A 25,530-nucleotide genomic window follows, 5' to 3' on the forward strand; every position below is an offset into this window, starting at 1 on the left:
CCAGGAATTTGCATTTTAACAAGTACCTTGATGATTCTGGTGCACTAGAACCAGGAACACGCTTTTAAAAACACCGACCTCACATTTGTACTCTAACGGGCACACAGAGGTGTCGCTGCTCCGGGAGGCACCGTGGAGACCCCTGGAGCTGTGCAGCACAGGGCCCTGAACGGAGACATCTGTAAATAGTGAGCTAGAAACTGGAAATGCTCTCCCTTCCCATTTTTTAATTCTAAACCTTTCCTTCCTCTTCCTGTCTATTGTGGAGTGCTACATAGAGTCAAGTTCCAGTTGGAGGATGTTCCCCCTCCATTTTAAAAATCAGGGGGAAAATCTTGCCACTTCTCAATATTCATTAGTCCAAACACATGATACCTTTTGAATTTTGTAAGTGAAAGAAGTTAGCCCATGCATTGTCATGTGACCTTGTTTAACTTGTTCAGGTGATGTGAATATCAGTATGGAAAAAACAGGACTGTGCCAGGCAACTATGAGATACATAAAAATCAGCGTGCGCACCGCCCCCCACCACCACCACCACCAACACACGCGCACACACACACACACACACACACACACACACACACGCAGTGCAGCTATACGTTTATGTCCCAGGAAGTTAATAAAGGCTTGTTCTTTAAAAGCTAGTTGAAGGAAATAAATGAAAATGAAGATACCGACTAAAATCTGGAGGTTTTGTGCTTGGTGGTGGGTGTGGGCTTTTTTCTGTTTTGTTTTGTTTGTCCTTTCAGTGCAGCCCTCAAGAGATCAGCTCTGCGAAGCGACTCATTTTTTACCAGAAAGGGAGAAGTTTTTCTCCTCTTCTCTCAGAGAATTGCCTCACAGCAACAGACTGCTTAGCTCTCTCGTTATATTGCCGGCCGCATAGTTGGGTCGCCTGCAGCAATTCTGTAAAGTTTCCAGAAGCGTCCCGAGGCTGGCCGCAGTTCCCGTTGCTGATACCAGCTGAGGTTATGGTGTTCTACTCCTGGCATGTGGCCCCTGTCAAAGGGATGACCAGACTCTGCTGTGCATAATGGCTGAGGACTGTCATCTTCATGCTTCAACCTACTGGCAAGCTTGTTTTTTATTCCAAACCATAACTTCTGAATCAAGCCTCGGTTTCTGATTGTATGTTTTTTGTTTTAAATTGGTCTCTGGATCTATGTACTAAAATGCAATTTTAGGATCTAAATTATAAAAATCTTGATTATTAAATGAACCTTTATATTTATTTTAACACAAAGTAAATGAAGTTAAAGGCAATTCACGTTATGTCATACATTCAACAATAAAGAATTTAATTTTTTTTTAAAAAAAGCAATTCACATTGCATATAAGAAATATATTCAGCCCAGCCGGTGTGGCTTTTGGTTGAGAGTCATCCCATGCACCAGGAGGTTGCCGGTTTGATTCCCAGTCAGGGCACATGCCCGGGTTGCAGGCTCTATCCCCAGTAGGGGGCGTGCCACAGGCAGCCAATCAATGTTTCTCTCTCATCAATGTTTCTATTTTTCCCTCTCCCTTCCTCTCTCTGAAATCAATAAAAACACATTAAGAAAATCAATGCACTCAAACCAAATTAAGGGTCTTAAGCAGCAATGTAGAGAAATTATTTTTCTCAGAGCTAACATAGAGATAAAGAAATGGGTCAACAACCACAGGGAGTTGTTTGGTCAACAGTCAGGCTACCATCCTGGCAGGCTTAGCATCTCACTTCTTATCTTTTTTTCTTATTTCAAATTCAAAGTAATGTTTTTCTCTGAACATACAATGTGTTTATTAGACTAGGAACTAATCATCATTTTGATGACTATTGGCTTTGTTGTTTAAATCTTTTTCTTAATTGATCATCCAAACTTATTTAACAGAGGCGGACTTATTTTTCCCTTCATTTTATCCTAACAGACAAACTAAAATTAATATTCCAATTTGGCTCAAAATTCATTATGTAACTCATACATTGACACACAAAACCACTTTAAATGATTTATTAAATTTAAATGCATTCCTGGTTTCTCATCTGGTCTCTGCTAAGAGCTGGCCTGGCCTGGTGTCTTAACCTTTCTCACTCAGTCTGTTTCTTTGTCTAGTAAAATAAGGGGCTGGCTAAAGGTTTCGATGCCTGCTTTCAGCTCTGAGGCTCTGTGATCATCTGATTTAAGCAGGCAGGGCTTTCTTAGGAAACAACCTGCTCGTGTGCCCCAGACTGAACTATAACAATATTCATACCCGCATAAAAGCACCTGTTCAAAGGGCTGGGCTGCAAGAATTGCCTGTTTAGAAACATCTGGGTAATGGTAACAGCCATCTGTCTTGTCCTCTGCAATCTACAAACAAATAATTAAACAGAGCAAAAACACAATAGGTGTGCCCTATTTTTTATAGCATGATGCAATAGAATGAACTGAAAATTGGCTTAGGTTTTATGAGATTTGGGTGTGTATCCCCATCTGTTGTCGATTCTAGGACAAGCCTCTCCATTTACCAGCCCACTTATTACATAATGGGACGGCTACTCCCAAACACTCTTCTTACTTTGTAGAGAAATCAAAATGTTCTTGAGATTCCATATTGAATGTTTCACTGCACTGTTCAATAAAACAAGGACTTTCATTTCAAATAAAACAGCTTTAAGTGAAAAAAAGTGAATTATCAGGCTCAAGTCACAGCTGTCATCTATTAAATGTTGTTTATGTTTTGCTAAGATGACTTTGTATTTTTGTGAAAATTGCCAACTATTTTTTGTCACGAATCTAGAGATCATCACCTTGGCCAAAATTTTGGGAATTTACTATTCAGGTGGCAAACTTGCATTCATTTGTCTACCTTTTATTGGCTATGTACCCGAGTCAAATCCTTCAGTAAGATGTTCCTGGACAAGTGAGCTTTTCATTGTTTCTCTAACCATGCCTAGTTGCTCAGAGATCTTGACAGGGGCAGAAACTAGATGGTCACATGAATCCCTCCAGCTTTTTACCTCCACTCATTTTAGATTGAAAATGTCAGGAGTATGGGGAATTTCTGAGTGCTAACTATATAATAGCTAGCTATGTAATAGTCTAGTCACAATAACTAGCAGGAAGAAGATTGAAGGCCTTAGGGAAATATTTTTTTATCTTCCCATCTACTATCTACTGAATTATTTAAATTTAATCATAAAAAAGGACATTTAAAAGCACTGGTTTCTGCTCCTCGCATCTTCTTTATGGATTAGGCATTTTTTTAAAAAAACTATACATTCTGGTCCAAGGTCTTGGGGGGAAAAAATCACTTCAACTCCTCCTGGACCTCAACTTCTTCATATTAAATTGCAGAGGTGGTATATGACTAGGCAAAAAATCTCCAAATTCCAAGTGCTATAACTATATGAAGTAAATTGATGTTTTATGGAGGAAGAAATTTCCTGGACTTAAAGAAAAAAACAGCCATCTATCAAAATCACTGAGGAAGACACACACTTTCACTTTCCTTCAGCACTTCGTGTCAGCCATTGGTCATTCCGCTCTCTGTCTCTGTGAGGTTTCTTTTTTCTCCCTTCATACTCCACTATAATAGTGTGTATCAAATGCAATAATATTTACTGTTATGAATGAATGAATCTTGTTATTGGTTCATATATTTGCAGGGAAGGTTATCAAGTGACCCTAAGAAAGCATGGGCAATTGAGGAAAGTGATTTGATGGCAATGACTCTTAAATTAAACTAAGGGTAAACTCAGTGCAGAATTAAGAAGCAGAACACGAGGCAGGAGATGATGCCTGTGAGTACTCTCAGCCCAGCTATCTCAATCTTGGCATTCCATTAAGCATTTTTAAACATTTATTCTGAACTGCCTCTACAAAAAAATGGGAGATTATGAAGCAGAAGAAAATTTGGGAAATAACATCGAGAAAAACAGCTGCCAGGCATTAAGGATTTTAATCCATTCCCCAGTACAGTTTAATAATATGTGCCAAGTGGGTATTCAAAAATAGTCATAATAACGATAGATGATAATGATCATCAGTACTTCAGAGGACGCAGTGGAAGAATCGGGCTTTACGGCCTTCTGTACTGTTTTTAGCACTGTCTCCAACGTGCTTCATCTCTTAGGGCTAATGATGTGGCCATCTGTGCTTCTAGTTTCCCCATCTGCAAAACAGAGATTATATCATTTCCTACAGAAAGTCTGTGGGCTGTGCTTTAATATCCTCCAGTGATACATCATATATAAATACAAAGCAGGCAATGAGAAGCCAAATGCTACCAAGGGAAGAAACTTTGAGACAGAGAGTATTATAAATTAAGATCTTCTAAGTAATATTCTAATGGTTTGAAGTTGTTAATGCAAAGCTACTTACATTGAATTCACTATTTTTGCAGTCACTTTAGATATTTTTTAAGTAGATGGAAACATAAATAATAAACAAAAAACCAAGTCCAGGATATTTTAATTCATTAAACTCAATGTTTTATACATATTTATCTAAAATATTATATGAATTCTAAGAATTTCTGAAGCAAACTAGCATTATTTACATTAAACTTATAAAAAGTAGTACTAATTCTTAAAAGTGCTTTCAAAAAGAAATACTTCTTAGTTTTTGAGAGGATATGGAGGAAAAACTAGAATTCAGAACAGCCTAAAGTCCCTAGTTCATACAGCGAAACCAAGTGATCTAGCTGAATAAACTGACATCATTTGAGTATATCAGCAAAGAGTCATTGGTTACTCTGACCCTGAATGCCTAAATTGCCTTGTTTTCTCAATTTCCTTTAGATATGCATGTTTCTTTTTTTTTCCCCTTTGGTTTAGTCTGATGGTGCATTGCAACATTTAGAAGCTTTTTAAAGTTAATTTGTATTTTTTCTATACATGTAAATTGTTTTAAAATAGAACAAAGGGGCTTACATAAAATAAACAAAAACAGTCCCAGAGACAAAGACCTGCACTCATTTTAGCTGTCTCTTTTGGCATTCACACATCTCCACATTCTACTTAATATGTGTAGTCTACTCTTTTGTGTATTATCCATTTGGGATATAATTTGATCGCAACCTGTCATGGTAGATGATATTATTCTCTTGCACAATCATTCCCTCAACTGGATGTGTATGGGGGACAGCTGCGGGGGGGAGCAGGAGAGCACATTCTGCTTCTTAATCATATACTAGTATATGTGAGAATTTTAAACACTTCTTGTCCTCAGCTGTGGGATTTCAGCCACAATTCCAGGACATCAGAAAAATCTATTGACCACCATGTTTTACACATAAGATGACCAGTAGAACAATTCTGGTCTACATGCTTCCTCATTCACACAGCAGCAACTGCCGTGTGCACACTGAGCCACCTCACCCCAGGGAGGGGCTGCCAAGAGCTCCGAACTCCCAGAGCTGAGATGGGGCAGCTGTTCCGCTGTCCAGTCAAGTCAAACTTGTGCCTGAGCTCCAGATGTTATTTAGCACACCAAGTGGTTAACTTACGGTTCCTTTTCCGTGGATGGGGCCACTTTGATTTGTACATCTGCCCTTAGTTACTTCGCTTGCCTATTTCACCAATATAGAAAACTGTGCTCACTCATATTCACAACCTGCCTTATAGGTTTACAACGAAGTTGAACATTCTTTTAACATTCCCCGCCCCCCCCCCCCGCCGCTTTTCTTTGAAACTGAGAATTATTTGGTTAAGAAATAGTCTAGCTTACATAAGTATTTTTTAAATATATGTTATTGATTTTTTACAGAGAGGAAGGGAGAGGGATAGAGAGTTAGAAACATCAATGAGAGAGAAACATCGATCAGCTGCCTCCTGCACACCCCCTACTGAGGATGTGCCCGAAACCAAGGTACATCCCCTTGACCGGAATCGAACCTGGGACCCTTCAGTCTGCAGGCCGATGCTCTATCCACTGAGCCAAACCGGTTAGGACCATAGGTATTTTTTCTTCAGGGATTCAAATAGTCCTTTGGCATTGTGTACTGCCTCAAATTACTATTATGAATATTAATATTGGAGTGACTGGCTTAGTGTAATTTTCTGGAAACCATTCCAATTAAGCCCCCTAACCACTTTTTAAAAAAACATAGTGGATAAGCACTCATATTGATAGATCTTTACTTTGTGCCAGGCATCATGTTAACACAGATCATCCCATTTAATCCTCACAACTGCCCCATGAGGTATATTCTTGTCTCACTTGGAGTCCCCTGAAAACAGAGCTTGAGACAAAGGCTTTATGTGGTAGTGTTTTGGGGAGGTGATCCCTGAGGGCACGAATGAGGCCTAAAGAAACCCAAACAGGAAAGGAAGAGGAAGTCAGTAAGAATTCATTACTGAGACAACATTGTGGGCAGCAGGGACTTAATTCTGCCTGACTGCCTGCGATATGGACAAATGCCTCTCACAATTGTCCAGCAGGACAGGACAGGGACATTTATCCACTGGTTCCCATGGCACACTGATCAGGGGTCACCCAGGAGCAAGGGAGTTCTCACAGGGCAGAAAGCAAAGCAAGGCCATGACTGCTCTCCGGGAAGGGAGTGGATGCAGCCAGCAGTGGCCCACTGAAGGTGGGGCTCGAATCAGAGGTGAAGTATGCGAGCTGGGGCAAAAGACTCTGACACAGTGACTATCTCCCTATTTTACAGAGAGAAAACCAAGACACACTGTGGTTACCTCACCTACTCAGGTCAGTAGGCCGGTCAGTGGTAGAGCCAGGCCTCAAACATGGGCCAACGGGCCCCAAAGCCCAGGGGCCTGGCCATGTGCTACCAGCCCCACCACGCGAGGGAGGAGGAAGGCTGTACCCCAGTCTCCCCTGGAGAGGGAGCAGTCTTTCCACCAATGCAATATGGAGACATGTTCGTGACATTCGTTGCATTTCCTCCTTTGGGAATTCATTTATAAATTTGCAACAATACGCTACTGCAATGCTGCCATCTGTGTTTATGGGGGAAACAAATACTTTTCCTTTGAGATCATGTAGGAAGCCAGAGGTTCAGATGGTAACTGCCACTTGAGGGAAAAGAAGAAACAAAAAACACATAGCTCATACAATCTTTTTTGAGTTCAGAAACTGCTCTTCAATTTTTTATTAAAATGTAATGCTTCAGAGAGTATAGAAATACACCCGACAATGACCTGTTAGAAGTCAACCATTTGCTTCAGACATACAGAAGAAATACCTACCAAATTCTGCCTCATCAGAGTTTATTCAGTTGTACATATATATTATCAGAACGACACCAAAGTGGCTACATTTGACAGATTCTTCTAGAGTAGACACAATTTTTCTGACAGATTATGTTTCCCCTTGACGAAAGTTGCAACAATTGTGCAGGTTTTGAAAGATAAGCTTGAAGGGCCACATATTAACAATCAGGGCAAGGAGCTGCAGAGGGCATGCACACAGGGTCCGGAGGAGGAGGCCCTGGGGAGGGAGTGGCAGTCCCCGAGCACACAACACTTCGAGGAGACAACACACACAGAGGAAGGGTCAGGGTCACATTCAGGAATTATAAGACATCACACTCAGGAGAGGAGAGGAGAGGAAAAGGTGACTCCTTACACAGTCTTGTGCTGCCTCCAAGGGACAAGGACCAGTGTGGTTTCAGGAAAGGATGGCCTTTGGGATGCGGTGAGCAGGCCCACTTTCCTTTCTCAAGGCACTGGATGGGCTCCCTTGCATACTATTAACAAAAACACTCCGCCCTAGAGAAGAGCGGCTGGCACCTGGCTTGCCCTCAGGAGGAGTAAGGTGTCCTCTGCAGTTGGAATCCAGCCTGGTGAAATGCACGAGGGGCCTTGAACTGCCTGGGAGCGCCCCCGGGTCTAGTCATGAGGACACTGTCTTCCCTCTTCTATCCATCCACTCTGGGAAAGAGGAATTGGAGAGCTCACCTGGGCTGCTATATGTTGCCATGGCATTTTACGATTAATTCTTTTTCCCTGTTCTGTTCCTCCTTTGTGTCCAAAATGAAGGGAGAAATCACAGTTGCATAAACGGACTGAAAATGAGACTGGCCCGCCGGTGTCTGGAGCCCTCCTCAGAAGGGGACCTTTTGGGCAGAACCACCTTTCCTAATCAAGCAGTTTAGCTTGATGTGTCCAGGGGACCCAGTATACACTAGCTTTGCCTTTTAAACTCACCTCTGAATTACAAAAGTTTGCATGAGATCTTTTTTTTCAATATATGTTACTTCTAATGACTGCTATGTAGCACCTTTCAGGCGAGATCAAGTGGGAACAGAAAAGACTACAGTGTGTGGACAAGACTACAGTGTCTTTCTTCTCTACCTCGAAGCTTCTCTCTCATTTGTTGAAAATAAATAAATAAATAAATAAATAAATAAATAAATAAATAAAATAAGGGAGGAAAGACATAGTAAAGAGCTTGCAGTGTTTTCGAACCAAAACTGCAGACATGTCTTTCTGAGGCCATAGTGATGCCTGGGAATGTCAGGATAACCAAGGATAGATCGTCTCACTTACCACCAGGCACATCTATTGCCATGTCTGTCAAATGTGGGCAGAAGGGCCATTCCTTATCCACATCCCAGTGGAAAGGATGACGGGCATTGGGAGGAACTGCGAGACATATGATCGGGCCTTCCAAAGAAAAGGTGTCAAATGCCAAGTCCCTATCTTCCCTGAAGGTACAGATCAATTTTAAATATATTTGACATACTTATGTCCATCAAATAGGCATTTTCTTTGTGCCCACACCACTCCATAGTTATCTTGGGCTTCCCTTGGAGTGGCCCTGCTCCTTTGAGCTCAGGGATGCTTTTTCTCTCCGTGTATTCTCTGCTGGACTCAGAGAACTGAGGATCTCCAGAAAACACACATGGGGTACCCACCCCAAGACCCAGTCCACAATGCCCAACTTTTGTCTCCACAAAGAGGAACATGGACTTACTAAGGACATGAATCACTGAGATAAATATATATATACTCCCTCAATAAAAAGACATTGACTTTATATAGATTTCCCTCTCATTCAAAAGCATCTGGCCCAGCCAGGAAAAGTCAACCCACTCTGGTTGCAATGAGATCATACAAATCACAGGGCCAGAGGAAGGGCCGGCCGGAGTAGGGGAGCTCCCTGCTGCTCCCAGGGATTTTCAATCCTTGCTAGGAGTCCACCTTTGGAAAGACGCTCACTTTATTGTTTCTACTCATCTTCCACTCCACCCTGCCTACCTTTGGCATCTTTGTCTGGATCAGCTCTTCTGGGGTGTTACCCAAGGGGGGCAGCAGCCGCTTTTTGCTGTTTCGGGTCTCTGAGAGCCACTGGGGAGGCAACTCAAAAGGACCAAAACCAAATTGCAGGGAATACTTGCCAGGGAATGTCTCGGGTTCCACAGGGGCTGCTGAAGCCACCTGGGGTAGAGAGTCCACTGTGCCCAGGGGTGGCACAGGGGGCGCAGACTGTGGCCCCTGCTCCCTCTCCAGGCAGGTGCTAAGTATCTCCTTGGCCTGGAGGTCGGCAGAGCCAGCGTACTTGGCTTCGCTCTCTTCCTCATCCTCCGTGGACTTAAAGATCTGCTGCTGCCCAATGTGGAACATCTCCAGCAGCTGGCTTCCTGAGCGCACACTGGGCTCCAGGCTGACGTCGGCCAGCCCACTCCCTGTACTCACCACGTTACGGCGACTGTACCGGTGGTGTAGCTGTACTAAGGTCCCTACCAAGCACTTGCGGACAGATTTGTTCACAGTAAGAAAGAGCACAGGGTTTGCTAGCAGAGAGACTTTAGGCAGCCAGATGGCAGTGAGCAGCAAGAAGACAGAAGTGTCAGGGATGTTGAGCACAGTCTGGTAGACAACCAGGGTAGCGTACGGCACGCTACACAAGATGAAGACCATCACCATTGAGAGCAGGGTGGCGTGCAGCTCGGCCTCCCGCTGGGAGGCGTAGGGGATAGAGATGGTGTTCTGTGGAGTCCGGAGCGCTGCTATGATGACCTTCTTCTTCTGGCTGGCACTCAGGGCCCGTCGAATCAGTATCAAGAAGAGGAAGACCATAGCCACAGGCACAATGACCGTGGTGATGTTATAGACCAGAACGTACACCAGGTGGCCCAAGGAGTTGCTCCAAACTTCGGTGCAGGTGGACATGGCATAGATGTCGGCCACATTGGTCACTGCAAACACTGGAATGCTGGCCACCACTGCATGGGCCCAGATGTACATCACCAGTTCCCGGGACTTGGCATCAGATATTTTTCTCTCCAGAGGATATAGAACTGAGTAGTACCTGCAAAATGCACACATAAAATTCATTTCACAGGAGAAGATACGCTTTAAATTAGGGGACTCTCTATTACCAAAAGTAGGAGAGACGGAAAAAAGGGTCAAGTTCTTTTATTCTGCCTAAGAAAGAGGGAACCACTGGGGAAGTTAGGCAGCCAGACCTTAAATTTTGAGGACTTTGCTGTACAATGCATAACTAGCTTTATAATTATTGCCGCCAAGATTAAATTCCAAAGAGTGCTCAATATAAAGGATGCCTCCATCTGCCATAAAGACATCTGTTTTTCAGTGTAAGGCTAATTTGTAAAAAATTGATATATTAACCTTACATCTGCTCAGGGCAGGACCCAATATTAAGGATGGACTCTGGCAAAGTCCTTCCACAAAATCAACTGACAAAAATGATGCCTGCTCAATAGCTATTGTCCCCATGATAATCACTTAGTAACTCTAAGAGCAAATAATAGGTCTAAAATGCCTGCATGTTAAAACTTTTTTCCTTCAAGCCTAACTTGATTATCCCATAATCACCTAATCAGAATTCAGAAAGCACCCTGCTTCCATATCAGCAATGATTTGGTAGAACTGAGTAGTTCTACAGACCCCTAGAGCCACATCTGTCAGGAAAGGGTTTCCACTAACCATCAGAATTGTGGTGATTATCAGAGATTAGCTCTGCCCACATCACTGCAGTCAGCTAATGCTGGAGTCAACCTTAGAACCCTATTAACATTCATTCATTCGTGAGGCCAACTAAACACGAATGCTTTCCTGTCACAAGAGTTTCTGAGCACCACCTAGGTTTACAGGCACTGAGTTACAAAAAGAAGAAAAGATATACAGGGATGTTTCTAAAGTTAATGCGGGGGTGGGGGAAGCATGCAAACAATTATAAATGAGGAGGTGATGGCTCTACTAGAGGTATGCACAAAGGAAGTATGGGAAAGGGAGCACCTGGGAAAATGTCAAGAATGCTCCAGCTCAGGGAGATATGATGCAAACACAACATGACCACAGATGATCAGAGATGTATGGAGCACGATGAAATGTGTTCTAGATATCTTTCTGGGAGGGGGGAAAAGGGAGAAAAACACATAAGTTATGCATGCTCTCCATCTTATTTCTCTGAGTACAGGTAAAGGTTTCTACCCACGCATGAAAACATGCTCAGGAGTCCCCTGGCTCTGATTCTTATTTGCTAACTGGCAGATAATGAACCCAAGCTTCCAGGCATTTTTGCTTCCATTATGTATCGGGAAATAGGCTGCAACACAGGCTCATTACAAGTAATTTTGTTAGTATATACACCTCTAGAAAATAATGCAGGAAGTGTAGGTGGCCTCCCAATTAACTTGCTGATTCAGTGCCATGAAACAAATATCCGTGAAAGAAGTCAGAGAAAGGATCATTTTCCCTTCACCTTCATGCACACCATACTTAAGCTTACAGGTAATTTGTATCTCTGAATAATAAAATAGGATACTAACAGTCTTAATTTTCTACTAAAAGGACTTGTTTACCTTTTAAAAAAGAATGGCAAGTACACAGTAGATTGTCTGATGGAAAGAAAGTAAGGATATTTTATTGTTAGCATATTTTCCTCTCTAAGGTCAAAGGCCCAGAAATAACCTACAGTTATTATTGCATTGATTCTAGGTATAACAGAAAAGTATTCAAAACAATGTGTTCTGCCCTAGCCGGTTTTCTCAGTGGATAGAGCGTCAGCCTGCGGACTCAAGGGTCCCGGGTTCGATTCCGGTCAATGGCATGTACCTTGGTTGCAGGCACATCCCCAGTGGGGGGTGCGCAGGAGGCAGCTGATCGATGTTTCTCTCTCATCAATGTTTCTAACTCTCTATCCCTCTCCCTTCCTCTCTGTAAAAAATCAATAAAATATGTTTTAAAAAAAACAACAATGTGTTCTCACTCTTGTTGAATTCTATTCTTTAAAAAATTTCAGGATTCACAGCAGTATTATTCACAATAGTAAGAAAAAATGGAAACAACCCAAATGTCCACCAACTAATGAATGGATAACAAAAGTGGTACAGCCAAACAAAAGACTATTATCTATATATACAAAAGCCTAAGCGACCGTTACGGCAGAACAACCAGAATGACTGGTCACTATGATGTGCACTGGCCACCAGGGGGCAGATGCTCAACACAGGAGCTGCCTCCTGGTGGTCAGTGCACTCCCACAGGGGGAGTGCCACTCAGCACTGCTACATCCCCCAAGGGGTCCCGGACTGCGAGAGGGATGTCCGACTGCTGGCTTAGGCCTGATCCCAGTGCTGTTCTCTGTAGAAGGAAGTCAGTCTAAACAACTCAGTGACTCAGGGAAGCACAGGGAACTTAGGGTGAGCCTGCCACCACACTTGACTCACCCACTCAATGGTGTTCACAGGACAGACCGTGGTGGCCCAGCCCATGCACGTGTAGCAGCTGCTGAAGCTCAAGCAGCAAGCTGTGCAGCAGCAGAAGACCATCCAGCCACAAGCCAGCAGTCAGACATCCCCTGAGAGGTCCCAGACGGCGAGAGGTCACAGGCCGTGCTGAGGGACACCCCCACCCCTGCACAAATTTCATGCACCGGGCCTCTAGTTCACTAATAAAAAATGAAGAAAGTTGTTAAGAGAGTAGATCCTAAGAGTTCTCTTTATAAGGAAAAACAATTGTTCTTTCTTTTATATCTATACTAGAGGCCCAGTGCATGAAATTTGTGCACTGGGGCGGGGGGTGTCTCTGAGCCTGGTCTGTGCCCTCTAGCAATCCAGGACCCCTCAGGGGATATAGCAGTGCACCAAGCAGCAGGCAGCCAGGGAGGAGCCTGAATTGGGACTGGGTGCTGCGTGGCTCACGCTCACCCTGGCCCACTGCGCCTGCTGCCACAGAGTTGGGAGAGACTCCCACCGTGGCAGCTGTGCTCGCCAGCCATGAGCCCAGCTTCTGGCTGAGTGGTGCTCCCCCTATGGGAGCACACTGACCACCAGGGGGTAGCTCCTGCATTGAGCGTCTGCCCCCTGGTGGTCAGTGCACATCATAGCAACCGGTTGTTCCGCCTTAACGGTTGTTTAGGCTTTTAATATATAGATGAGATGATGGATGTTAACTAAACTTACTGTGGCAATCAGTTCACAATATATTCAAGTCCTCTATGCTGTACACCTTAAACTTACACAGTGCTGTATGTCAATCATATCTTAATAAAACTACAAAAGAAAAAGGAATGAAGTACTAATACATGCTACAACATGGATGAACCTTGAAAACATTATGCTGAGCAAAAGAGCCAGACATAAAAGAACACATACTGTATAATCTTACTTATATGAAATGTCCAAAAATAGCAAACATACAAAGACAGAAAGTATAGTAGTGGTTGCCTATGTCTAGGGTGGGAATGGAGAGTGAGTGTAATAAGCATGAGGCTTCTTTTCTTTAGGGTGATGAATCTGTTCTAAAGGTCAGCTTTATTGATGGCGGCACAACTCTATAAAGATATTAAAATTCATTGACTTATACACTTAAAATAGGTGAATTTTGTGAAACATAAATTGTTAATAAAAATGTTGTTTAAAAAACTCTGAGAAAAGTCCACAATGTGGTCTGAAGACTTGAGACCTCACTAAGCAGGTAGTACAAGGGGCAGTTGGAAGGACATCTCCTATAAATACAGAGTGGCTCAATGCAAAATTCATGAGGGCTGTAACTGCATCACCAGGATGTCATTGACTTTTCACTGTGATATTCCAGTGCTGTGCAATGGTTCTTTCCAGATCTTCAAAGGTCTGTTGTTGAGCATGGAAGAGACATGCGAAGTTACTGTAGAGCAGTCATGACAAACTGGCATTGCATGGTACACATTTAGCTTGCTGAGTGTTCCACATAATATTTTTAATGCAAATTAATTGCAAACATTAAAAAATGATAGAAATCTAGATTTTTAAATTTTCTCCTAAGAAAATAGAGTCCTGCCCACTAAATCTAGATAGCCACAAAGCAACTATTAGCTGCATCTGCTAAGTGACTGACCCCAATGAACATGAATGCACACACAACCCCAGCCTGGTCTGTGGCACTTGAATTTATCACCTGCCTTGTCTGATCCTGTGAATGGTGAGTTTCTAGTGAGAAAAATTCCAAAGAGCTAGAGTGGCTCACAGCAAGATCTGATGGTAAAATGATTGCAGACAATAAAGCTAAAGAAGAATGTGCCAATTAGAAGCAAAGCCTAGAGAAAGAGAGGCAAATATTGGTGCAACCTATCCAACCACAGGCTACAAATAATTCATTTAATTCTTCTTACTGCTGAGGAAACTGAGGCTCAGAAAGATTAAGCCACTTTGCCCAAAGCCACCCACCAAAAAAAGCAATGTACCAGTAGATAGATTTCTGACTCCAGAGTTCCCTCTCTTAAGCCAACAACTTCTCCTCGTATGCAGGGCCTTTGTATGACTCTGTCCCTCCATGCAGATGACATTAGGCAGCTAATGAAGTCAAGGTTCCAGGCCTGAGAGGCTGAAAGCGACTCCACATATGGGTTCTGCAATCCATACTCTCAGAGGTTATTAAGATATTAAGTATGTTTTGAATGAACAAAGCATTTAAAAATTCCAAATTCATCTATAATGTAGTTAAATTTATCATAGGGTATAAAGTCAGAAGAGCCAGCCAACCTAATCCCTTCAGCAACTTTTCCTTTCTGCAAATTTTGAAATCAAAAGTACTCATGGGCACAAAATACTTTCCAATTCTTGTTTTCTTATTTAATTCTATTCGCTGCATTATTATCTCAACTGTCTTCATGATACACTAGCAACAAAGAGAAAAGACAGGAGGCTGTTGATTACTAAGATCTTTAAACTCTGATAAATTTGATCAAATTATGTATGTAGTAGTTAAAATGTAAGATTCATTTCCAAATGAACATCCTCCTAAAGAGGATGAGAAGAGAAAACAACAACCATCACAATATAAGGCCTTGGAAATAAATCCTCCAAAGGAATTCTGGTATTATCTGGCCCGGTCCAACTGGACTATCTAATTTTTTGTTAAATAACACTGAATTGTTCTGTTGTTCTTCCAGAAATGCTTTTGTCCTACATCAAAAGCCCTAATTGTGGAGTTATCAATCAGATGAGCCTATCTACTGCAAATTGCAACACAAATACCACCAATTCCAACCAACGTGAAGCTACTCCAGGCTCCAGTAGCTCTGCCCCGGCATCATGATGTGACTCCCAATGTCACATCTTTTTTTTTTATATACTATTTTCCACAGCTGCTGTTAAGCCCACCTGTCTTGTGTGAGGTATCTCTTCTGGCAATTCATTCTCGATCAGCTGCCTCCTGCACATCCAATAGTGGAATAATGACTATTTCCGAGGTACATGCCCTTGACCAGAATCGAACCTGGGACCCTTGAGTCTCCAGGCTCCAGTAGCTCTGCCCCAGCATCATGATGTGACTCCCAATGTCACATCTTTTTTCAATGGTCCTATTTTCCACAGCTGCTGTTAACCCACCTGTCTTGTGTGAGGTATCTCTTCTGGCAATTCATTCTCTTTCTGTTGATCACAAACTAAAATAGTGGAATAATGACTATTTCCCATTTGCTTCGTGATGCTAGTATTTCAATATACTTTCAAAAATTGGGCATTTGGCTACCTGACCTTACCTGTCCAAGGCAATGGCAGGAAAGCTGAGGATAGTCACAGAGCAGAAGACTTTGTGCAAAAATTTGACGACCTTGCAGAAGAGCATGGTGTAGATCCACCAGCAACAGTGAGGACTGGTGCTGAGGACGATGTCGAAGGGCACACAGACCAGGCTGGCACAAATCCCCGAGCAGGCCAGGTTTTTAATGAACCTGTTGGTGACAGATTTGAACACGGTTGTGCGGCAAGTTGACCATAACACCATGAAGTTTCCTGGCCAAATATGCAAAATAAATAAATAAATAAAAATAAAATAAATTTTAAATAAAAAGAAAGAAGAAAAAAAGGAAAGAAAACACAGGTTAAAAAAGACTGAAAAACCACATTTCAGAGTTGATTTCAAAGGATTTAACTTAAATACTTGCATATTATATTGTTAATTTATGTGAAATCATTTAAATCATTTACATACATCTCAAAAATTCTGGAAGAATTTTTAGTGGTGAATTTCGTTACTTAATTTAGACATATCCTGTTGTGGCCCTTAATAGCTCTTATCATAATTATTCATTTGTTTACCAGCATTACGATACTGACTCAGTCTCCTCTAAGTCGTATAAACAGTTTGCTTGGAATTACTTAGTCTCAGGCAGCCTACTCTCACCAAGTTTGCAAATGACTTCCACATCGCCAAACTCTGCAACAGAAATAGAACGCAAACCAGAGGTGCAATTTTAAATTTTCTAGTAGCCATATTTTTAAAAAATGAAAAGCAGGTAAAATTTTAACAGTGTATTTTATTTAACCCAGTATATCCCAAATATTGTCATTTCAACATGTAATCACTACTTTAAAAAATAGTAATGAAATATTTTTCATTCTTGCTTTTGTACTCGGTCTTTGAATCTGGTGTGTATTTCTTTAATTGAAATAGAATTGACAAATGCAATTGTATTAGTCTTAGCTGTACATGATGTGCATCTTATAGTACATTTCAACTTGCACTAGTCACATTTCAAGTGCTCAATAGCCACATGCAGCTGGTGGCTCCTATACAGCGCTGTCCTAGACCTTTAACAGAAATGACACATTTGACTAGCTCTCTTTGAGCATTTCCTCTCGTGGCTTCCACGACCTATAGTCTCCTGGTTTTCCTCCTATCTTCCCACCTCTCCCATGTCCTGGCTATTCCTAGTTTTCTTTACCAGGCCCTTATCTACCCTCTCTCCAAAACCTCTTCCTAGATTAGATTACCCATTCAGGGGGCTCTCTATTGAAATGCTGATGACTCCCACAGTCATGTTCTAAACTAGGCCTCTCCTCTCAACTCCAAACTCTTATTTCCAACTACACATCTGATTCCCCACACCTCTCAATCTGTCTCCTCTTGATCAAGAGCCTAGGTGATCTAGGTGCCTTCCTGGCTCACTGGGCACCAGTTACTCTGGCCTTGCTTTTTCTTTAATGAGGATCAAGGTTGGTCATGTCCCAGTGCCTTTGCACGTTTTTTTTATACTGCCTCACATGCTCCTCATATGTCTGGCTCCTTCAAATCTAAGTCTTAATGTAATTGCTGTCTCCTCAAAGAGGACCTTCTCTATCTTTTTATTTTAAATACTCACTGCTCCTCCTTCCATTTTATAGTCTATTATAATATCCTGTTGTGGCCTTCATAACTCTAATCATAACTATTAATTTGTTTACTTGTTTCCCCTCCGTTTCATGAGGATAAAAACCATGTCAATCTTGGTCATGTTATAACTCTACTGCCCTGCTCAGTATGACACACAACAGGCAGTTGATAAATGTTTGTTGAATAAATGAATTTGTAAGATAAGGGGACAAGCAGTAATTGAAAGTCCCTGCAATAAGAGGAACCCTTTTATAATAGGTATATCATGTGAGGGTATTCTAAGTCAGTAGTTCCCAAACTTTACTGGGCCTCAGAATTACTATACCAGACATTCTGAATCACAGCGAATAGGTACGGAACTGGAAACCTACATTTGTAACAAGAACCCCAGATACAGTTGGCCCCCAGATTAAAGTTTCAGAAATACCTCTCCACACAGTTTATACCACCACCACCCGCTACCCCCAAGGCTCACAGGGACCAAGTCTTTAGGTATGCAGGGCAGCCTACTCTACTGGTGGAGCTTTTACCTGGTGAGAGAGCCAGGTCAATTCGGCCAGTCAGTCATGACCCAAGGATACTGCTACCTCCTGTGCATACACTTGGAGAACACCCTCCAATGAACTGAGCCAAGAGCTCAGCCTCACTCGGAAGGAGAGTGGTGGTACCAGGGGAGGGGACAGCAAGGTTCCAGGCTGTAGCCAGTCACTGCAAGGGGCTGCCTCTGCACCTCAGATGTTGGCATAACTCACTGTCAAGAGTCTCTCTTCAAACACAATATTCAATAGCTACTTCTTATTTGCCTGACAAAGTAGAAAAATAGCCACTGTGTTTAGGTAAGTAGGCCACAGCTGCTTCTAGGAAATTCTCTACTTAACTTTCCTCACATCAGTAGCTGCCTCACTGAGATGAAACCAGCTGTGTGAATATATATGTACACACATTGACTCAGCGGAAGAGCTGTTTTACTCATATCACCACCTCCAGCCCCCTCAAGCTATCCTGTCACCAAGGTGATGGAGCAACAATAATGTGACGCTCCACTGATTTGGGGAATTGTTTTTCCTGGCCTTTTTCCACTGAAGCACAGATTCAAATCTGGCTGAAGTAGCTTTCCTCACTTCAGTTTTACAAACAGGATTAAATTCTGGTAACCATCTAAAAATGAAATAGCCTTAAAGAAATCTGCCTTGAAGAGAGTGCACATGTTACAGTATCTTCAGTTGTCAAAATCATGGTGTCTCCAGTCTACTGAGGGACTTCCCATAAAGGCAACCCTTCTTTGCTATCAATCAACACTCTTAGGCACTTCTTTTTCTTTCATCACTGTCAATCTTTGTAATTTGGCAGGTTATGCTGAACAAAACACTTTGAATATCCAAAGAAACAGGAAAATTCATTACAGAGGAGGGGCCACGCTTTGGGCCAGGATCACTCATGCACATAGAAACTTAAACTGATTTCCATCATTACCCTCCTACTCTATTCTCTTATCTTTCCTTCCCCCTCTCTATTATGTCAGGCATGCTTTTTCATTGCTTTAAAAAAATCATACATTTTATTAGTATGTCCACACTTGTGAATAAGGAAACTTGTTTTCAACTGTAATTACTGAAACACCCGAGACTCCTATAATCATTTTATTTCCACTAATTATAAAACTCTAGGAGGCATCTGGAGCCTAATCCCTTTTGCTATTAAGAACCTGAAGCTAAACTAAGGAAAGCTATGTTCTTTCCATGGGGCAACGTTCAATCCCAAGGAGCCACACCAGCCATTCTTGAAGGTTTGCGTGAATGGATCGTAACTGCATTCTGTAACCCAGTTGCTGTGCATTTTACTGCAGATGCCAGGTATGGAAAAGTAGAAACCTCAGGATCAAAGAAACAAAGGTTGATCCTGTTAAAATATTCAGGATCCTGTTAAAATAAATAAACAAATATTTATAATAAATAAATATAAATAGTCATTCATATAACTAGAGATTTTTTGTTTCATGAGGTGTTTACATCCTTTGTTGTTAAAGCTATTTATTGCCTTTGGAAACAGTTCACCTTCCTTTTTGTAATACTATAGCGTGTGATGCGGTCTTAATGTGTGTTAAGGGAACATCCGTGTTTGCAATGGAAATCAACACCACTATTACTACAAAAATAAATTCAACCTTTTGGGTTAAAAAATACAAACAGGTCAATGTTTTATTTCACAAAAAGGCAGCCCAGGCCCATAAATAATATGTGCTATAAACTAGATAGATATGTAAACACAAAAGCTAAAAAGTAAATGATTCAGATGCAGTTCATTGTGACACTGATTTGGTTTTTAAAAAATTGCCAGAAAACAAAAATGCGTGAGATTGATGAATTAAATCCATTTTAAAGAAGTGTAGAGGTACAAAAGTAATTTACTCAGTTTAGCAAAAGCATTCAATAGTTCTCTACTGCCATTAAGAAAAGGAAAATCCAAACCTCTCAACATCAAACAATACCCTTTAAGATATGATTTCTGGATGCCCCCACACTTAATACCCAAAGTTTCAGCATCCTCATGGAATGGAGTGAACCTGCAAACCTAAGAGTCAAATCCATGTTTTCCTCTGAATGCTTAAATCTGCAGCCCAAGCAAAAGCCTCAAAAGGAACTCCCTTCTTAAGAGAGAGAGAGGGAAGGAAAGACAAGAAGGGAATAAATAAGTGCAGAGAAGGCAAATGGTGGTTAGAGGGTTAAAAAAATCTTACTGTTAAGTTCTGTGAACCTGGGAGTAGGGGGCACCAACATTAAAAGTTGAGTTTCAACGTTCATACTTCCAAAGGAAAGTTTAAATAGTTCTTTAAAAGATTCTATCTTATTCTGATTTTTAAAATCTATTTTTAATATATGCAGGTAAATTTCTCAACTAGCCAGAGAATCAAGCACTGGTTAACTGGTAAGCAGAGCTTTTTTGCCACTGGTATCAGAATTATGGCCATCAACAGGAATGGGGGGCCGGAAACCAGCTTGTAGCCAGAGAGCTGTGCCTAGCAGTTTTCAATACAATTTGCTCTTCCTCTTAGTCTAAACATTTGAGCGTCTTCCTCACTAATGAAGTGTCAATTTGCTGCAACTTGTGATTAGACTAATACCTGCCCAACTGTTTAAGCTGATCACTATTAGCATGAGAAAATTATGTTATTTTAGTTACAATTAATTTGATTCCAGAGGTTTTTCTGAAATGATACAGGAGATTCAAATTTAAGCAAGAACTGAATTAGCAGGAAGAAGCTATGTAGTAAGCTTATTAAAATTCATGGTGAATTTTACATAGTTACTTTGAATGAAAAGCAGCTTATGAAATATATATTCCCAATCTAACCTCTGATGATTTCTCCTTAGAATACTTGTTCCCAATGAATAATTTAGATAAAATATTAACAGGATTCACTTTTGTAATACCTAAGAAAAATTAAGAGACTTCAACAATAGCCTCTTCCCGTCAGCTCCCGGGAGACCACACAAAGGATTTTAGGTGAGTCTACAACAAATGCACATTATGTTTAGCGACAATGGTATCCCCAAAGACAAAATGTGTAGCACAATCAAGACAAAAAGATCCCAGTAACCTTAGCCACTGGGGCTTTCTCATGGAAGTCATAAAGCCCCTGAAATTAGCTCAATCTCTCACATCTCTTAACATACCTAGTACACAGCCAGAAACACACAGATGCATAAGGTAAAAAGGAAGAAACACAGAGTCTGAAGTTGCTGACACTTCTTTCTTTGACTAAAATTTTTTCCATAAAAACCAACTAGATTTTCATAGCTTCACAATATACCTTGCTCTTTGATCTCTCGCATTCAGTCTATTAACCTCCCTGACATGTATATTGTTCTCTAAAAAGCTATGGCTTAGGATATTAGCCCCAACGAACTGACAGTGCTGAAACACTTTAATAACCACAGGTTTCATTTCCTCCTCAATAGGTGTTTGGAGAAAGCTTCCAGAGAAAAGGAGGAATTAAGTTATCTAACTCTATCATTAAGCACCCTCCCCTTGGATCCTCATCCAAACAAGCCATTCTTGTCTGAGTGGAGTAGTTCACTGTCCATCTCACTGAGAGGCCCTTCCTGTATTAAACTGCTCATGTAATCTTTGAAGGCAGGGTCCATATTTTCTGCACCATTCATATTGCATTTAGCCCAGAGGGATCATTTCTCCCTTAAAATACTGTAATTAGGAAGCCTGAGAAGAACCTTATCTGAAAAATTCTGTTGACTGTCACGTGCACCAGTTTTATATCCAGAAGTTGCTTCATGAATACCTAAGTACATGAATAAATAAGTGCTTGAAGCTTGATATTACTTCATAAGAATGATCAGAATTGTTGTTTGTTTTTTTGTATACTCAATTTTGTAGGTACATCTACTAATGGCAACTGCCTTTGATCAACAAGCTGAATGTTTACTATCTCTCCATTGTCAATACACAGTGTCAGAGCAGCTTGGGAGAGAGACACTCAGCAATGATCCATCATGTTATACCATAATTAATCCAGTGAACGTACAGGGAATGCTCATGCACTTTATTATCCTACTCTCTCTGTTCCAGTAACTGTAATTATGCAGTCTAAAAGGGAAAATGATGTTGGAAAAATTTCCAAAGAACACGAGGGTAAGGTAATTGGAGGTCTCAGAAAGGAAAGCGAGCCAAATCCTGCTTTAGTCCATGGGGGACCCAGACCCAGCATAGCTGATGTGAAGTAGAAAAATAAGATTTTGGAAATGGGAGCTCTTATTCCTAATGATCTGGCACAATCTAACAATGACATTAACTAAAAGTTTAAAATTCCATTCCCACTTCTTTGGCGAAATTTGGGCAGAGAGGCAAGAGAAAGGGGAGAGCCTGGGGTGTGAGGAGCAAGGAATAGTATTCTAATTCTTCTAATAGATTTCAGACCACTCTCCCACTTCGTGGAGGTCACATCTGCTCTAGAGTATACCGTACTTCTCTGCTTCCTACCCCACTTTCTCCCATCTCTGCAAGTAAAAAAGCCAGCAACAGAAGGTGGCTGTAGAGGAGCTGGCACTAGGAAAGCCGGAGCAGCAGATGGGATAAGAGTTGGAGGCAGCCAGATCTAGGACAGGGCCAAAGACACATGGCCAAGGCAGGGAAAGGGAAGGCCTTGGAAGGAAGTGATGGATCTGAAAGTCACTGCAAAGTTGAGGACAGAACACAGAGGCATTAAAAAGATGAGTGACTGCACATAGCCCATCAGAGCCAACTGACAACATAAGAAAATGGAATAAATGCCCAGACAAAATACTAGCCAAGAACTCCGTAGGAAGGAGGGAGTGGAGTAAAGCAGGCAAAATAAGAGACTGGCACATATGTAACAAGGAAGGAGCTTGTTAACTGAGATAGTCCGGCCCGTGGGCCGTATAAGGCCAGTGAAATCATTTGGTCTGGCCCTGCCAAGGCATTAGGGGTGAGTTCATTAAATGTTCAACCAAATACAGCAGGCTAATTTTTAAGTCAATAATTTTGTATGGCCCATGAATGATGTTATAAATATCCAGATGGCCCTTGGCAGAAAAAAAGATTTCCCTCCCCTGGCCTAGACCCTAAACTTGGAAAATAGTTGCTTATGAGGCAAGAACTAAACCCAGCAAGCTGTAATTACGGGCCTTGCAGGTGTAACATGATTTTGGAAGTACCTATAATGAAGTGCATGTATGTGGGTGGGCAGAAACAGTATTTTTCAGAAAGCAAATTCTAACACTTCTTTCTCTTTTTTCCTCTTCTGTCTCCCTCAAGTAGTAACAGGATGGAGAGAGAGAGAAGAGGGCAAATATCAAGAGCAAAATAACATGGAGAATAATTTCAATTCCATTTATCTCCCGTGCCATGTCTCATTTTATATGTACATTTCCCAGTGACATTTAAGGAAACCCAGGCTTTCTGAGCCTGCATCTTCATTAGTCACATTGGTGAAAACTGGACAAAAGGTTCCTTTGCTTTGTGTCATGTTCTAAGGTTCCAGGATTTGTGATTATGGTGACCACAGTGACAGATAAACAGAGGAGAATTCTAAAGGGTGTCCCAAATTCACGCAAGAAGTAATTTTGATAGAAAACACAGGTTTATAATTAAAAATTGTAAATTTTTTATTGATTCATAAAGTATACAGTATAGGGTTATGCACTCTTTTATTGAAATTTTCCATGACCGTTTTGCATAAATGTGGCTGAATTTTGATGAGGCTCATTTTCATCTTGATGGCTTGGTTAATCGACAAAATTGTCACATTTGGGGTTCAGAAAATCCACGAGTGATTGTTGAGAAACAAATGCATCCACAACGTGTCACTGTTTGGTGTGGATTTGGGGCTGGAGGCATCATCGGACCATTCTTCTTCGAAAATGCGGCTGCTCAGGCAATAACAAAAGAGTGCGTATCTGCCAGCAAAGCCATGGAGGCCATTTACCCAATATGCTATTCCATACATAACACTATACTGTATACTTTATGAATCAATAAAAAATTTACAATTTTTAATTATAAACCTGTGTTTTCTATCAAAATTACTTCTTGCATGAATTTTGGGACACCCTTTACTAACATTTCAGCATTTCATGAATAATCAGCTTCCAAATGCTGCATTCTTCCTCTAATATTAGTTGATTTGAGTAACACTGAGTTACTTACCATGCAATTTTCCTGCTGGTTCAAAATAAAATCAGCATGAAATGCTATTAGCTTATTTAAAGCACTAAGATCAGTGAGAAGATGTGACCTCTTATCTTCCCATTAGAAAACAAAAGGTAAGGGGATAATTTTCTCTCCTGTGAAATATCAATTTTCCACTTTGTGGGTTTGTAAATTACTGGCTTTCATAGTGTAATCAATGTCACTGATTCAATGTGGATGAAATAAATAAGATAAAATATAAAATCTGTTCACTTCCGCTAAGCTCCAATTTCAATTAGTCTTGCCGCTGACATTATTCTTATAAAGGTTTAAGCATCCAAATACCATGGCTAATGGTAGAACATTTATTAGCCAACAAATTTTAATATTACCCCAGATAAGAAATAAAAGTGAGCATATATACAATGATCAAGAAAACAGTGACAAGCTGCAACATTTAAAATCATCGTTTTTCCAATAAAGAACTCTGTAATTCTTTAATTGAAGTAAAATGGTAAAATTTACAACACCAAATAGCCTTTATACACTCATATGGATAGAAGGAACCATAAGAATCATTTATACTTTCTTTGTTTCCAGATAGGACTATGTAAGTTTTATACAGAGAAAATAAATTTTTGCTAATTGTTAAGACTTCTGGGAAAAGCAGTATCCTAAGGCCCTGAGGGTAAGCAGCCTCCAAGATAGATGGCCAATGATCCCAGCCTCCTGGTATTCACATCCCTGTGTAGACCTCTCCCATAATGAACAGGGCTGACATATAAACAATAGGATATATCAGAAATGGCAGTGAGACTTCCAAGGCGGCGTTATAAAAGGCATTACCACTTCCATTTTAATCTCTCTTGAATCATTTGTTCTGCGGAAAGCTAGTGGACTACATCTTAAGGAAACTCAAGAAGGCCCATGGAGAAACTGGAGTGATGAGGAACAGAGGCCCCCTTCCAACAGCCCTTTCAAGTGAGCCAACTTGAAAGGAGATTCTCTAGTCCCACTCAAGCCTTCAGGTGACTGCAACTTTATGAGACCCTGAGCCAGAAATACCTATCTAAGCTGCTCCCAAATTCCTGGTGCCCAGAAACTGAGATAATACATGTCTGTTGTTTTATGTTGCTATGTGTTCAGGTCTGCCGTTTAGATGCACTGCATAGACTAAAATTTACCTGGCAAGGCTGCTGTATTAAATGAGGTAACATATAAAAAGTACCAAACACTGCCTCATCCATAGTGTTAAATAACTGTAATATTATGTATCATTAAGTATTTTTAAACTATTTTTACTGATCATCATGCAACTACAAATTAGTGAGACTTAT

At 41.1% G+C, this 25,530-nt stretch overlaps 1 protein-coding gene across 1 annotated transcript in view; it reads right to left on the minus strand.

Moving 5' to 3' along the window:
* Nucleotides 1–8,364: 8,364 nt before the first annotated feature.
* GPR176 (G protein-coupled receptor 176) overlaps nt 8,365–25,530 on the minus strand; it is a 75,665-nt gene continuing 58,499 nt past the window's right edge. The window contains exons 2-3 of the mRNA XM_006087509.3: nt 15,918–16,170; nt 8,365–10,241 (exon numbers count right to left, since the gene is read on the minus strand). Coding sequence (XP_006087571.1) covers nt 9,119–10,241; nt 15,918–16,170 — 1,376 coding nt within the window. The 3' untranslated portion in view covers nt 8,365–9,118. The remainder of the gene's footprint in view (nt 10,242–15,917; nt 16,171–25,530) is intronic.

This window comes from Myotis lucifugus, unplaced genomic scaffold, assembly GCF_000147115.1.
Source record: "Myotis lucifugus unplaced genomic scaffold, Myoluc2.0 scaffold_38, whole genome shotgun sequence".
Lineage (NCBI taxonomy): Eukaryota > Metazoa > Chordata > Mammalia > Chiroptera > Vespertilionidae > Myotis > Myotis lucifugus.